Genomic DNA, 15,755 nt, shown 5'->3' with positions numbered 1-15,755 from the left:
ATCTGTATTCTAACCAGTGCAGGCTTCTGAGACAAAAGAGATAATGGGGCTCAAGCTCGTGCTATTCATTGCTATTCACTTTGCATTTTGGATGTGGTTGTGATACTCAGGTATGGGCAAAGCTGGCTTTTTAATGGGCCACTGCCTATACAATTACTGAACTTTCCACTTTTCTGTCTGTTTGCACCTTTTCACTGACCCTGAAAAGTAATTTGGGGATAATTTGAGGTGGGAGAGGAAGGAATTTGGTGCTTGTTGAAAGAACAATCCCAAGTCCCTGCTCCTTCCAAGAGCTTTCCACTGGCTTGGTGTAATTCTGGGCTCTGTTTAGGCAGAGCTAAGGTGGGAAATGGCTTGGGAAACTATTGGGCAAAAAGGTATCTTCAGTTCAACTGCTTCAAACTGTGCATGCATGCAGTGCTTTAGCTGTTGATGTGTGAGGGTACAGGCTCATAAACCACCAGGGAAAAAAATGCTGAACCTATTTCTAGCCCAGTAAGGGAAGGAAGGAAAGTGTGTTAATAGGCAAGGTATCCAAAACTGGAATGAAAGGGGCTATGAAAAATAACTACTTACGATATATTATAGCCTTATAAGAATAAACAGCACTAGGGACAAGAACGAGATTGTTCCTATCTTGTTTCCTTAAGAGGCTACTCCTGGTCCTCCTCTTTTGGAGGCCAACAGCGTTTTAGGTTGTACACTGATGCTGGCAGTTCCCATGAAGTTTAGCTTGCTGTTCTGTTTTATTCTGCGTGGTTAATGGGACTCTACTAATGGATTTTATTCTCTGACTCTTATTTATGCAATTACAGACGAATTTTTTACATCATGGGAATCCCTGGAAACACATGTTTCTGTTCACACTGGATTTTTTTCATTTTTGAATGCAAATAATGGATTGAAACTTCATTGTTGCCTCTCAGTTGGGAGCCCTTTGGCATGTGTAAGAAGCAGCTATTAATTTAGCCTTTCTGTGCCGATCAAGCATGTATTTCCATGTTTTATAAGGCTTCCCCAGCCTTGTCCCTCATGTATTGCATTTTATGTATTTGCTAAGTAGCACCTAAGGTAAGCTATGGAATAAGCATATCTGAATAAGCCTGTCTTTCAGCAAACCAAGTAAAAGGTGCTTGCAGCTCATTAGAGTTGCTGCTGCTATTTTACCTCTCAGTTTTTTGGCTATGTACTTTGCTAAAATGCTTGCAATGTAAGGCTTTTCCTAGGCTAGCATCCCTCTGCATGGTGTAGCTGTCGGGTATTTGAGCATTATAATGACCCATATTGAGAAAATTTGGTACCTCTGTGATGGTAAAAGATGAGGTGCATGGGAAATAAGTGACTAGTCCAGTGTGGCTGAAAGAAATTTGAACAAGGGCAAAAAACAAGTTCCCTGAATAATATCAGTCCTTCCATTTGTGCGTAGGCTCCCACAGCATATCTTGCTTACCTGCCTAATTTCTATAGATAGGTTTAGAGTGATAAAATGGCATTTCCTTCTGGTTAACCATAGCCATTCATGTCCTGGAGGCTTCAGCCAGGCAAGATGGGGATGATCGGTCTGTGGTGAATTTGGTTTTATGTTTGTTTTCCTCCTGGCCTCCTAAATGAATCCCTGCTAAGCCCTAGAGGTTGGCAGGGATGAGGAGCGCAGCGCTCGGCTCTGCGAGCCGGGCTCGCGCCGCGCGCTCGCGCCCTCAGCGCTGCTGTCACATTGTTTGCCTTTCTTCCTTAGATTGAAGTTGCCCTGGGGTTTCGGTGGAGCAGAAGGTGCGTTAATCTTGTTTTGTAAACTCTGTTTTAAAATGCTGTGTAAGATCCCTGCTTGCATAACAGAACCCTGCCAAAGAGAAAGTGGAACCTGTCAGGAAGCTCTTAGGAGCTGGTCTAAAGGACAAAGAAGGCCTCGGAGCAGTTTCTTTCCTTATTTTTCTCCGTGTATGCCCTGCTTAGATTCCTGACCAAGTTAATTCCCTAGGTTTTGTCTTTGCCCTCTGTTGTTCAGCAGCAAGGAATACAGGGCTTTGGGATTACAAGATTGACAAAGAATGCAGCAGCTAAGGGGTCTGTCTGGTTACCGAAGCCAAGTTTCCTAGCACGAGCCTTTTAAGGAAAAAGTCTTAATATCTGTCCCTGTGAGGATCTTTTGCTTCAAGTAATTGTTGAAAAGCACAGAGGGGTTGTAAAGTTGTTAACTTCATTTTTTCTGTCAAAAATGCTCCATTTTCAAGGTTGGGAGGGCAGAATTGGATGCTGTCTTGGGTCACTTGGTCACAGGTTTCTGCATCAGCCTGGTGGCTTGCTCTTCAGCCTTCACGAAATGAAAAGTCAAAGGATTCCTGCGTTCTGAGTAATTGTAGCTTGGAAAATAGGTTAAATGATACCTAGTCTGTGCCTTTGAGAAGACTTTTGCTTTATTAATAAAGTTGAATCCTTAGGAAGGATAAAACACTGATTATTTCTTTTTCCAAACTCCTTTTTCATGAAGTTTCTGTTCTTCTATTTATTTTTTTTCCCTTCTTCCTTTTGCTACGTTTCTGTGATTGGAAAATGACAGATGATCTGAGGCTTCAAAAGCAAACTCTGCTTAGTCAAAATTGAATTGTTCTCCAGGAAAGTATGAAACATAGGTCTTATTCTGGTTTATGGAAGGAAGCAATAGCTGCTTAAGCACTGTTAAGAAAACATCAACCTCCTTGAACTGTTGCACCTGACCCAGCGATGCACCTGAGGTAAAATAATTTTGTCATAGCACTGTAACTTTGTTTGCTTTTGACATCAGGGTTGTAATGGGATTTGGATATACTTGTCTCAGTGGCACAGATAAGGCTGTTTCCATCTGTAGGGTGGGTACAAGCATAATTGTAAAAGTTGCAGCCCGAAGAAGGTTACGACAGGGTTAGGGCTGCATATCAAGTGGCTTTTAGAAGGTAACCTCATTAAGTGGGGCCCTCTGAGTAAGGCAAAGCTCTGCAGACTTGTTTCAATGTCATTGTAGCTATTTTCTGTCTTGAGAACACTGAAAACTCAAACTTTTGCTGAAAGCTTTCTGTCATTGAATCTCTCGTTCAGGAAGCAAGAGCTGCTTCCCCCAGCTGCTGGTTTGGATGACGTTGTGGATCCCGCTTCCAGTCCAAATTACTCTCATTTAGGTAACAGCTGATGAGAATCCAAGTCCTGAGTCTTGTTACATTAGGAACTTTCATTTCAGGACAGTGTGTATTTTGCAATCAGTTATCAGACTAATAGGACAGCACAGCAAACAGGCTTGCTCTGCCTTTCTCCATGCATAAGTCTTACATGTGTATAGTCTTTGGTTGCATAAATAGATCCATTAAAAGTAACTTCCAATTTTACGAGGGAAGTTTTAGACCATAGGTTTGTGCTGCACAGTATCATTTGGTTTGCCACCATCTCTTCTCTCTGAACACTGTTTTCTGGGTGCCTGTTTCGATTTTTTTTTTTTTTTTTTTTTTGACATTTCTAGTTCCCTCTATATAGTCTCCACTTTCTTTCACACCTCCGGTTCTGTTTTCTTTCAGTTTGCCCTGTGTTAGTGGAAAAGGTTTTGCCATCTGATACCTGGATGCAATTCTGTTTTCCCTCAACTGTGTTTTCCCTCTTTTGTGAGCTTCAGCAATGGTAATCTGTTCAAACAAAATCCAGATGTGTTGTGCAATCGATTAGTGGAATACCACGATCATATTGTGAATTTCTCCAATAGGAATACAAGTATTTTATAACAAAAATAAAGCTTTTCCAAATTTGTTAGATGCGTTTATTGATACAACAATTTTAAAGGAGTGTTCAATGTGTGTAAATTCATTGTCAGGTCAGTTATGACCAAAGATATCTGAAGTTCTTAATCCCTTGTACCCCAGACTGTTCCACTTTCTCCGCACAGTCGTCTCCTGAGCTGTATGGAGTCTGCAGCTGCATTTTTGCACCTCCACACAGTAGTTGCTTCCTCAAATGTGCAGTTTATAATCCAAGCTGACCAGGATCTCAACAAAAAGCAACCCTCTTACACATGGGACTGCAGTCGCCAATCTAGCTAAGGTGGTAACCAAGTCACTCTCCATAATAAAGGTCTTGGATGACTGTCCAGTGTTAGGATCTCCCTTGCTGTAAAGCTGACAGTGACAGGGAATGATTCTGGTTTGCGTAAGACAAAATTATCTGTGTCAGGAATTGAAGTGTTTTAGATGCCTTGAACTGCATTCATGTGTTTAAATGTTCATAGACCTTCTAGGTGTCATTTCGGGAACTCATTCTTGATAATTTTCCCAATTTCTTTATATTCAATACATAGGAAATTAGAACTCTGTTTTAAAACCCCAAAATATTAAGTTACCAAACATTGTAAAAAATGTTGCTAGCTGTTGAATTAACATAAGCCTATTCCAGGCCATCTACACTTTTAAGGGACCTGGCAGGTATTTGTGTTCTACCTGGGCAGTCCCTGGGGTTGTGGGACTCTTGAGCTCCTGGTTCTTTTTTGGGGAAGTCCTTTACTATAGCGCTGCTTTCCTGGGTCCATCCCCTTTTCCTTGGGGCTTCTCCTGATGCTATTCTCTTCAGCTACTTTCTCAGACATTTCTTTGCCTATCATCTTTGGAGTTGCTTTTAATCTGAGCAGCTCTTTTCTAGCCCTTCCCAGAGGGTGTCATCTGAGTGGATTTGATAATTGATAGCCTACCAGGGAGTATTTGAGTCCCTACTCCTGTTAACTCCTTGTTTTCTGCTAGAAAATTTACACAGTGCCTCACATTTTAGATTTAATGAAATTTAAAGCCCTGCGACACTTTTGTTCTGTCTAATGCTTCTTCATAAGTCCGAATTTTGAGAACTCGATCAGGTGTGGGTTTTTTCCTCCCCTCCAAATAATGAAAAATATATTATTTAATCATCTCAGAAAATATACATGTGATTGAGTTGTTCCAAACCTAACAAATCAAATAAAATTGGTAATTTCTTATTTATTTGATGCAACTTGGCCATTACAAAAGAGGGGCAGTTTGTCTGAAGAAACGATTCAGAGGGTGAGGACTTTATGTAAAACTACCTGATTTAAATTGTGTTTAAAAATTCAGTGGATGATGGCTAACGTCGAATTTGGGATTAATTTATAATCAGTCAAACTCCTGCTCTGGAGGAGGTGACTGGGAGCTAATTTGTCAGGTTTCTGACATTATTATGCAAAACTGCAAGTCAAGAAAACATTAAAATAACGTTGTCTTGTGGTATTTCCAGGTTGTTTAACTGTAGTGAAACAATTGGGCAGTGCTGGAACCAGAGGGAAAATCGTAAAGTCGTTATTTCCAGAAGCTGCTAAAACATTTCAAAAGACCAAAAGCTGCTAATAGAAACCTTTCTGTGAGCAGGTTAATGAGATATTCAGATTGTGCCCACAAAACCTGATGGAAGGTGAGCCTAGGACTGTAAATACGGGAGGCTAATGGGTATTTCTGGAAAAGCGACGCTTGACCAGAAGTTGAGGTTGCCAAGTGTTAATTTTCTGGCTATCTCACTTAATTTAGGAGAAGGGAGAAAGGCTGGGTTGTTGCTCACATCTTTCTTAGGCCTTAAAAAGGCTTCTGATTCCCTTTGAGGAAAGGGGTAAAATGTGAGTGCCGAGAGTGAATGGGATGAAATGGGCTGCATGGGATCCCGTGTGCCAGCAGGATCCCCCCAGGGAAGGTTGTGGTGATGGCGTGTGGTAATTCATGCTCTGTGTGCAATTTTAGGGTTTAACTGGAAAAATTGGTATGGAAAATGGAAGCATTAATATAGCAAGTAGATCTGGCTGCTTGGGTGCAGCTTGTAACTACCCTGGGCTTGGGGAGGGTGGGAGGAGAGAGGCTGTCCAGAGGGTTTGGAAGAAGATGAGTTGGGATTAAAGCCACAGAGCAGCTCCCAGCTTGCTGCTGAGCCCAGCTGGGGGCCTGGGTGCCTCTGTGGGCTCGGCACCTTTTCTGTCAGTTGGCACCATGTCCCTGCGGGCCCCGCGCTGCCCATAGAGCCCTGCTGGCCTCTCCTGGCCCCTGCGTGACAAGGGGAACTTCCCGGTTCCGGTAACACACGCGGGTTGTGCACCGGGCTCTGACTCAACCGTTCCGCGGAGCCGCGAGGGCAGAGCAGCCTGGGAGCGCCGAGACCTCCCCATGCTGAAACTGGCAGCTCTTTAATTACCCGGGATTAAAGCATGAATCAACACGCAGAAATCCAGGGCTGCTCGTGACGGCGGTTCAGAGGCGCTCGCAGGAATACCCGGCGACTGCGGTCATCTCTTGGAGGCGAACCAGGCTCGGCATTAACGGGCACAGAGCGAGTGCCAGGGCCAGCAAGCTCCCTAGAACGGCAGAGGTGCCAAAAGCTCCGTTTGGGTCAGCCCATGCTAAAGGGAGAGCTTCCAGGCTGATGGATCCTTGCCAAGTGAGCGTAACCCTGTCCCTGGGATAGCCCTGGCGCCTGAGGGAGGCTCTGTTTGCTGAAATCTGTTAAATATCATACGAGTTTGTGGGGGGGTTCAGCTTTTCTAGCAGTAGAATGGGCTCTGCGACTAGATCCTCCTGGTAAAGTAAAAGTATTTAGCTCCTTACTTAGCATTAAGGCAGAGTTTCGGGCTTCTAAGTGAAGGTATAAAAGGTGGGGAACAAACCTACATGTGTGTGGGGCTGCGTGCGACTTCATCCAGGAGCCTCCTGCGAGGCTGGGTCTGGTCACCTGTTAATCTGCTGTAAGCTGGGAGAGGGGATGCTGAAATTGAAATAAATACATGCAGTAGATCAGAGAAGATACAAGTAGGAGTCATGAACACTCCCCTTGATTGCTCCTTAGTTGATGAGATCTATTAGGAGGTGCCCTGTCCCCTCTGAAAAAATAAGTCCCTGTTCCCTGCTGCCTCTCTGCTGGAGCTGTCTGGGTTTGCGTGATGCGGCTCCGTGAACTGGGATGAAGTGGCCAAGATCGTCTCATCAGCCCCAAATAACCATCCGTTTGGGGTCTTAGATAAAGTTTGGCAAAAAAGTGTTCTCCTGTGATAAGTCAAAATAAATAAACAATCCGGTGTCTTCCTTAACTCCCTAGTCTGTTGTACAACTTTCACCTCCACCCTCAGAAAAAAGAGGACATCACGAGCTTTTTAACACCTCTCAAGACTTGCACATATTAGCTAAGGACTGTTTAATAAACCCATTTGAAATCCTCTTTCTTAATCTAACCGTGTGTCAGTGTAGTGGAAAGGAGCCATTGATTCAGAATGAGGCAAATATTTTAGAATAATTTGATTCCTGGGAGTAAGTCTGGGCTCCATGAAAATGCTGATATTTACAAGTGTTTCCAATCTCTTCAGAGGCAAGAACCCTTCCAGCCTTAACTGTGCTGTGCCCAAGCTCTCCTGTCACTTTCTTCTTTACAGAATAGTCAACCACCCTGCAGCCACTTCTGCCTTCCTTCTGCACAAACCCTCTGGCAAAGGCCTTCCTGCTAGAAATCCTTCTGCATGTGGCAAGGGAAAGCTAAGAGAAGGCAAATGTCACTAAGCAGAACTAGTTTCACTGGTCAGGCACCTTTTCACAGCCCTACCGGGCTCTCGTTGCCTGAAAATCCAATTCATCCTAAGGAGCGCAGAGGCAGGAGGTGTCAGACTCCAGTTTCTGGGCTATCCCTGGAAACACGGCTGCTGAAGAGCCAATGTCTGATCCTCAGGGAAGCACGGGAGTCGATTGGAAGGGATTTAGGGGATGAAGGTAAAAGACTTTCTTTTTGCAAGGTTTTGCAGAAAATAATCTTGCTGCTCTAAGCTGTAAGGAGAATAGCAATGAGCACAGCTGCACATGTTCTCCATCAATTGGTAGGAAAAAAAACCTGATTCCGTGCTGGGATGTGCCTCCTGAATATGTTATAAAATGAGTGTGCATTGCTCTATGTATAGCATGGTGGTTTTTCCAGGGATTTACCTATTCATCAAGTGTAAATAGGTGGTTGTTCTCTTCAGTCAGTGCTTCAGGAGTGAGTGAGCAAACTCTGAACTAAAACCCAGGCTGTTTCCAAGCGGCCTGAGCTTCCAGGCTGAACTGAAGAATCATAAGTGTGACACGAGCTGCCAAAACATTTTTGCCTGTGAAACGTGTGTTGTCCTAGTGGGAAGGAGAAGGGCACCAAGAAATTGCTTCTTGGCAGCTCAGGGAGCGTAGGTGTCCTGGCCCCACGCGGTTTGCCAGGAGATTGCTGCAGAGCTGCAGCCTCCTGTGAAAGCTTTTGCTGTTTAGGTGCTTGAAAATTCTTACGTGGTTTATGCTGCAATACCGAATGTCCCACATATCCGGCCACTTGCCAGTATATCAAAATATAGAAACTCAGTCTTGCTATTAAATATATCCACTGTATGCATGAAAGCACTAGGGAGTTCAGGAAGAGCAAGGAAAGGTGCAGGAGGCAAACTGGATGTCAGCTTTCCTATGTTGCTTTATGTTGCTCCATTGAAAGTACCTCAAGGCAACACCCAAAAACTAGAAAAATGCAGAAAACGGACTAAGATCAATGAAATGTGACCCTTGGTGTGTTTTCACTGAATAGTGTGTTTTGAGGACCGAAGAACGGATGTAGGTTGAAGAGAAAAAGCAGCACCGCAGAGCTTGGACTCAGAGGGGGCTGAGAGCTGCCTCTAGCTCCACAATGATTTCCTGCCTGGGAAAACCACAAAATCCTTGTGTTGCACTTCGCTCTTCTTCGCATGGGGATAGTAGCTGTAGCAGAGGTGTAACTTCTTTGCAATTAATTAATCATTAGTAGCTTGCGTCCAGGAGTCTTTGGTGGAAATGCTGGCTGCTAGCCGAAAGCAGCTGCCAAAGTCAGCAAAGCCCTTCGGCTTTCCTGAAGAGCTACGGAATTTCAGGGCATGGAGAAGCACATACCTGAAAAGATGGGAGAGTCTCCAGGCCGGCACACTCACTGCCAGCATTAGAGCAAAAATGACCTTGACTCTGAGATGATTTTGCCTTTTGAGGTGGGCTCGGTGTGGTAGCCAACCTGTAAAGCACAGTTGCAAACGTGTTTAGATCCTTAAATATGCGTAGTTATAATTAAGACTGTGACGTTTTATTTTTCCTGTGCTATTTTCTGTTTCTTCTGGTGCTTGAAAGGACTTCATTGCTTTTTGTGCAGTTGGTATTGAGCAAAATGGGAAGCATAAACTGAAAGCAGTAAAATGACTGTATTCATAGACAATCACTTGAATACCATCGCCCATCTTTCTCTTGTTGCTTAATTTGGATGAGTCCTGGCTTTTATAGGTGGCTTTCCACCAGCTCACCAGAAATTAAGCAGTCATGCTAAAGAAAACGTATCAGTTAAGCAGTCATGCTTAATTCTCCTGGTGGATCCAATCTCACAGAAAGGAGCGACTCTGCAGCAAAGAACCGTGACGGGGGGAGTTCCTAGTCCATCCATTTTTCTTTCTCATCCCTTTCTTTTTCTCTTTCCCCATCACTCCCTCCTCTATCTTGTTATGGGTCTGTCGTGCCCTGCGCTCTGTGGGTAAGTGTAAGTCTAAGACAAATTAGGGCCTCTTTGTCTAGTTAGATGGAAATAGGATAGTTTGATTTTTAAAATCTGACAGGTCTAATATTTCAACTTTATGCTCTGATTCTGTATCCTTATAATCTACTATTTGGTTATTAAATACTTAAAGGCATAGAAAGCTAATTTTCCCACTTACTTAGGATTGCACTTGATGTAGCAGTACTTACTAATTAACTAAGGGGTTGCAACTATTGAGGGTCTGTAAAGCTTTTAAAGATCATTGGACTAAAGGTCATACAAATGCAGCTGTTGCTAAAATCAGTTAATTGTTCACACAGGAACAGTGAGTCCATTTAGGACTACTGAAACTTAAGATTTTTTCTTTATTTGTTACTTATTTTGAATTACAGAAAGTACTGTAATGGGGTGGGGAAAATGCTGAGGTTCATGAGGGAGGCGTGGAGATTTCTCCCAACTTTATTTCTTAATTTTGTTTGCCTCTCTGCTTGCAGATTCTCACAAACACAAAGATAAACACAAAGACCGAGAACACCGGCACAAAGAGCACAAGAAGGACAAGGAAAAAGACCGGGAAAAGTCCAAGCACAGTAATAGGTGAGGAAAAAGTTGATGAAGTCCACATAGGCTGAAACACTGTTGCTCATGCAGCCTTCTAAAAATTACCATGATAATTAATGAGGTTAGAATTGCTACATTTTGGTACAATTTGTCAGTATAGGTGCTTTGAAGCTTAACTTTGTAACTGTTTACATTTCTGTGTGGAGGTAGCCAAAGCCATGTGTGTTGCAAATGTGAGCCAATGCTAATGTGTAAGAGAGCCTTGTAGTTTAGTGTCACTGAAGTTACAAATTAGTTGGACCTCATCCATGTGGAGACTGATCAATTTTGTTTGTAATCAGATCCACACATGAGAATTGTTTGACATAAACACAGAGCTTTCTTGAGTGTTGGGATAAACTCCCCTGATTCAGCATAGATGGACCTGATTGCTGAGCCTTCTGCGTAGCAGTGTCTGGAAAGATGGTCCCTCCTGGGGACAGTTCTGTTAGATGGTCCTCTCTACATTCGCTAAGTGTCACAGACTAGTCGCAGCTACTGGGTTAGATGGTAAATTTGAAAGGATTTTCCTGCAGTTTTGCCTCATGCAAATGATATACTACACTGCTGCTACATGGGAGAGATGTTTCATACCAGCCACGTGCCATAGAGTCCACACTGATGAAGACAAGCATTTACTTCCTCCATGGAGATCCATGGTGCTTAAGGTGGCGTTGAATTCCATGCTCCAGCTGCTGCTCTAACCGAGGCTTTGCATGAAAAAAGGGGGACGTGCAAGTCTGCCCTTAGTGATTTGGCCTGGTGGAGCACAGGATAAGTGTCACCTGTGTGACAAAAAAGGCTTTTTTAGCCAATAAAAGCTTTTTTACTAACTCCTGGTGAGCAAGTGCCACGGAGTCTGCGTTGAACATGAAATCTGCACAGCTGAGTTCCTGGAGGGTAAGGTACTGCCCTGACTCTCTGTAGTGGCAGAGCGTTGATGCTATGGCCAAGCTAATGTTGTAGACTAACCACCGTGCAGCTGTTGTAAAAAGGACTGAAGAAATTAGGGTTAGCAGTGATGTCTGTTAAAAAGAATTGAGTAAAGATTGAGAGACTCTGTGCTGGGCAGCGGGTCCTACTTTAGTTTTTGGTGATCTTTTTAGAAGCTACGCAACTTCTTGCTTTTCCTCCCCCACTCGCAAGATGACACTTCTATATTCTCACCACTCATTTACAGCTGTAGTAAACTGGGAGAGAGCCCCCCTTGTTTGTGATCCTTCCTTGTCACACCTTGAGGAAGGAAAATGTAAAGGCTGCTTGAGAAAAATCCATGGCAAAGAATAAATCCACATCACGCTCAAAAAAATGGCCAAGGGTTGTCTTTTATTCCTTTGCTGGCTTCTGGACTACCTGACCCCCAAAGAAAATGGAGTATGCGCCCATTAAGTATAAATGCTAATGGTTAAAAGAATAAAAGGAAACAAGCCTGCCGTGGCACTGAGTTTTTGATCTGTGAAAGGTGAGCATTTCAAACAAGGCGGCCACGTAAAAGAATGATATAACGGGCCCTTTGAAGCCAAGACTTGCTAAGAAATTGGTTCAAAGGGTTGGCAGAAATGAGTGCGTCTCTGCCGGTGTCTTGAGGCTTGTACGTGTGGCGCTGGCTGTGACAGGGAATGGCAGTGAAGGGACTCGTTCTCGCCGGGCCGCTCTTGCAGCGCTGATCCGTGTTGTCAACGTGACAAGCGCCTGCGCTGCAGGGGGGAAAACCTCTTCTGTCACGTTGCATATTTGCTGTGTGTACAGAACCTCTCATGCCAGCAGCCTGGTGGGAGTAGGAGCATGGAACATATATAAGGGATTCATAGACGTGATCTTCTTTGGCATCTTCGGAGTTTCGTGGGTTTCCTGGGAAAAAGGCAGATTCACAGCGTTTGTTAGCGGCAAACAAAGATAAATTTAAGTTTTATCCTCATCCTCCAAAGCAATTTATTATATGATCCCTAACAGTAAACGGTTTCATGCATTTAGGGCAGCAAGAGGCAGGGACATCTAATGTAGAGAGTAAAAAAAACACATTAACCAAAAATTCTAGCACGGCCTGTCCTTAGTGTGGGTGTTTTGTTTTAATTCCCCTCCCATATGCAGCGCACAGCTGACCTGGATGAGCCAGGGAGCGTGACACTGCCTTCCCCGAGTAAAATGTGTTGTTTTTTCATTTAGCTGCCTGCCTACCCCAGCACATCCATAGCAAGTATGTGCTCTGCCTGCTCCTCATCTCTAAGGAGCCTCTAAGGTCGTTCTAATAGTTTAAACTGCTGTTGATTACCCAGCTTTTTATCTTGCCCCCATAGTGTCCTACTGCTGAAGAGCTGCTCTATTGTCTGAAAACTGGTGAAAAGATTTCCCCTTACTCTGGGAAAAGCAGTTTCAGGTTTTTTTTTTTCATTGCATAGCTGAAATCCCAGCTTAACCAGTGGGAACTCACACGTTCAAGCCCTGTAATACCGTATGATAACGCTAACAGGGAGCATTCAAATACTGCAAGCCAGCCGAAAACCTGCGCTCTGCCGCTGCGTGCTGTGTTTGAAACCTCACCCCGCGCGCTCGGACGTTCCTTAGCACACATTGCTCTGGATACGAGCAGCTTTCCATTAGGCTGTACCACGGCGACCGCGCCGTGCGCTGCGTAACCTCCGCTGTGTCCCCGGTGGGATTTTAGGTTTCACTAAAATCGCAGCTCCCTGTTATTTTACCCTTCAGTTGGACTCTAACAGCTACCGAGGCGGGAAGCGAAGCTCCATTTGCAGCTGAGCTCTGGTGCTTGCTAGGAGCGGATTTCCAGACACGAGCTGATTGCAGCTGAGAAAATGAGAGGAAATAAGAGACGTTTTAGCTAAAGCATCCTTCCCAGCTAGTGGTGTTGAGGAAGGGGCAGGGATTATTAGCGTGCAGAAATGGCACCTGAAGAATGCAGTGTTAAATTCCTGCAAAGCTGCTGCAGTGTGCGGGAGGAAGCTGTGACCCGCACACCTGCCGTTCTTCCCAAACGCTTTCCCCTTGCTCCTTTCCCCTGCGATGGAGCCGGAGCAGCTGCTGCCGGGTGCGTGGTCTCGATTCCTCTTCTCCTCCCTCCTGCCTTCCCGCAGGCCTCCTGGCTTCCAAGGGAGACGCTTTCCTCAGCGCATTTACCGTGCCGTGTGCTGCAGCCGGAGCTCTGAGGCCTTTGAATACCCCTGCTGACACTGAAACGCTAAATAAAAGCCAGCGTGCAAGCTACCAAAAAGGCCGTAATGCTTCAGGAGATGCGTTTCTACTGAGCTGCCCTTTGTCTGGACTAAGGCAGAAGCTTGAGACATGTCTCACTCTCTTTAGATGATGTAATCCCCACGTCTGCTGCTATTTAATGCAGTGTCCTGCACTGCTGGGCTTCTGGTTTGTTCTTGCAGAAATAGCACAGCCCAAACCCCTTTACGGAGGTGCAGAGCGCTAAAACAGCCCTGGAGAGCGGTGCTGGCAGGGTTCGACTGTCCTGCTTTGGGCAGGAAGGAGCACCCTGCTGCATCAACAGGGCTGGGTGTTCCTAAAACGGGCTGTAAAGAGCATATGGGGGGACAGTGTGTTTTTAATAATGAAATGACTGTCCAGCTACCGTAACTTGCAGCTCGTGAAGCTTCACTGCTTGACTTGCACCTGGTTTGCTGGTAAAGGGGTGTAAGACATCAGAGCATAAATCAATTATTTGGCTGCCTGCTGTCTTACCGTGGTGGTGTCTGTGTTGGTGGTGTCGTGCATGGTGATTGGGCAGGGGAAAGGTTGGAAATTGTATTTTGGGGACTTTTAAAATTTTTCCCCCCTTTTCACCCAGCTCTGAATACGCCAGGAAGAGCTAATCTTCAAATTGTTCCCAGTCCCTCCCAGTAATGACTTGGAGGGGATGCCTGAAAATAGCTTTCCGATGGCAGGTGGAAACCTCTTCTCCAGGGTAGGGTGGCATCCTGTTGCCTTCTCTTTTGAGATTAATGTGGCTGGTAAATTGTGCTCCCCTGGAGTCTGGCCTAAAATGTCAGCCAAATGGGAGGCAGGAGACATACAGTGTGCTGTCTGGAGTTAATAACTGGAAAACCTGCTTAGCTTTTGGGGAAAAGAAGACTTTTCTCAGGATTGTTCATTCAGCCTTTATCAGCTGTACCGACACACAAATCCCGGGCTCGCCTGAGGATCAACAGCATAAACCTGCATCGTTCCCCACATCAGAAAAGTTGGGGCTAATTTACTGGTCGTGTTGGAGCTGTGATCTAGTGTCTGGAAACGCACGCGTTTGACAGACCCTCTGTATGAATGCAGCAGAGAAATCTGTGCTCTGTCTTTCCCTGGAGCAAGTAACCCAAAACTTAATTTCTGGTGGGAATTTCTTCTGGGAAAAGAGCCTGGGGAACTCGGACCTAACCACTAAATACTGTCCCTGCTTTGAAAAGGAGTCTTTAGACTGAAAGAAAAGACTTTTGGTTACTTGAGCTCATGTTGCTTAGGTGAGAAATCTGACTCCTGCTGCAAAGCGAAGGGGAAGGATGGTCTTGTGATTAAGAACTAAGGCAGAATGAGGAATCCAGACTTAGTGATTTTGATTTCAGCACACATACATTTTTAGATTAGGTTGAATAGCAGCTTTTCAGTGGTGGCCACTTAACTGCTTTCCAAGCAGGGGTGTTATTTGGTTTTCTACCTTGGTAAGCATAAATTTAGATTTTTTTTTTAATTACAGAAGCAGAGCCTGTTAGCACTCGGCACATGTTAAAATGGTCACAACCTCTCTAGACCACTGGGATTGGGCCTGTTTGGGGGCCAGGTTTAGAAATTTTGGCAATAGAGATTGTCATCTCCTTGCTTTTAGTCACACTTTATGTTTCCCTATGGTTCCACCAGGCACGTGTCAAAAACCAGTCCCTTTGCCTGCTAGCTGGAGTGTGGTGCTTTTGCAAACTTGACCAGGTTTTTCATATTTTGCCCCGCTAAAATCCTAAATACCAGACCGCACCATGAACTTTACCTTAGAGAACTAACTGCCTGGATTGCAATAGGTGCCACAGGTTGGAGGTGCAAATTCTTGTCTATCTCAAGCATGTTGTTGTACATAGAATTTAAACATCAAATAAGAACAAGGAGTCAGAGGACAGGCAGACTTGCAAAGTGAGTGAAATGGGTCTAAGCCTAGCGCATTCTTTCCTGTGTTTGTGTTCTTGTGTGATGATATATCTCCGTGTGTGAGACTTGAATCTCTCTGTTGTGCATCCAGATACCACTGCAAGAGATCAAGGAGGAATTTCCAGACCTTTCAGAGCTGAAAATTGGTTTTTAACATGCAGTTGGGGTTGTGCCTTCAGAGGGTTGGTGAATGTTGGAGTGAAGGAGAAAAATAGGTGTCCTGAGTCTCATGCATACTGATAAATAAATAGGATACAGGGGCTGAGTTGTTAAATCTGAGCAAAAGGAGCAGGCAGCTAGCGGATTTCTGAGGTTCGTGTCAGGATGTTCTGTGTGTACTTGCATGTCTGGATCACACTGTGTACACAACGTGCTCTGCTGGTAAGAATAGTCTGCAGTTGTTAAATCTTCACTCACAGGCAGCATGTGGTGCTGTGTGTCTATCTACAGGCATTTCTAGAATG

At 44.6% G+C, this 15,755-nt stretch overlaps 1 protein-coding gene across 1 annotated transcript in view; it reads left to right on the top strand.

Moving 5' to 3' along the window:
• The window catches only part of TOP1 (DNA topoisomerase I), a 60,557-nt gene that overhangs the window by 18,139 nt on the left and 26,663 nt on the right, over positions 1–15,755 (top strand). The window contains exon 3 of the mRNA XM_088538702.1: positions 10,038–10,140. Coding sequence (XP_088394828.1) covers positions 10,038–10,140 — 103 coding nt within the window. The remainder of the gene's footprint in view (positions 1–10,037; positions 10,141–15,755) is intronic.

The sequence above is a fragment of the Tinamus guttatus genome, unplaced genomic scaffold (assembly GCF_059628265.1).
Source record: "Tinamus guttatus ecotype Peru unplaced genomic scaffold, ASM5962826v1 Tinamus_guttatus_pri_ptg001150l, whole genome shotgun sequence".
Lineage (NCBI taxonomy): Eukaryota > Metazoa > Chordata > Aves > Tinamiformes > Tinamidae > Tinamus > Tinamus guttatus.
This window is presented reverse-complemented; position numbering and strand designations above follow the sequence as displayed.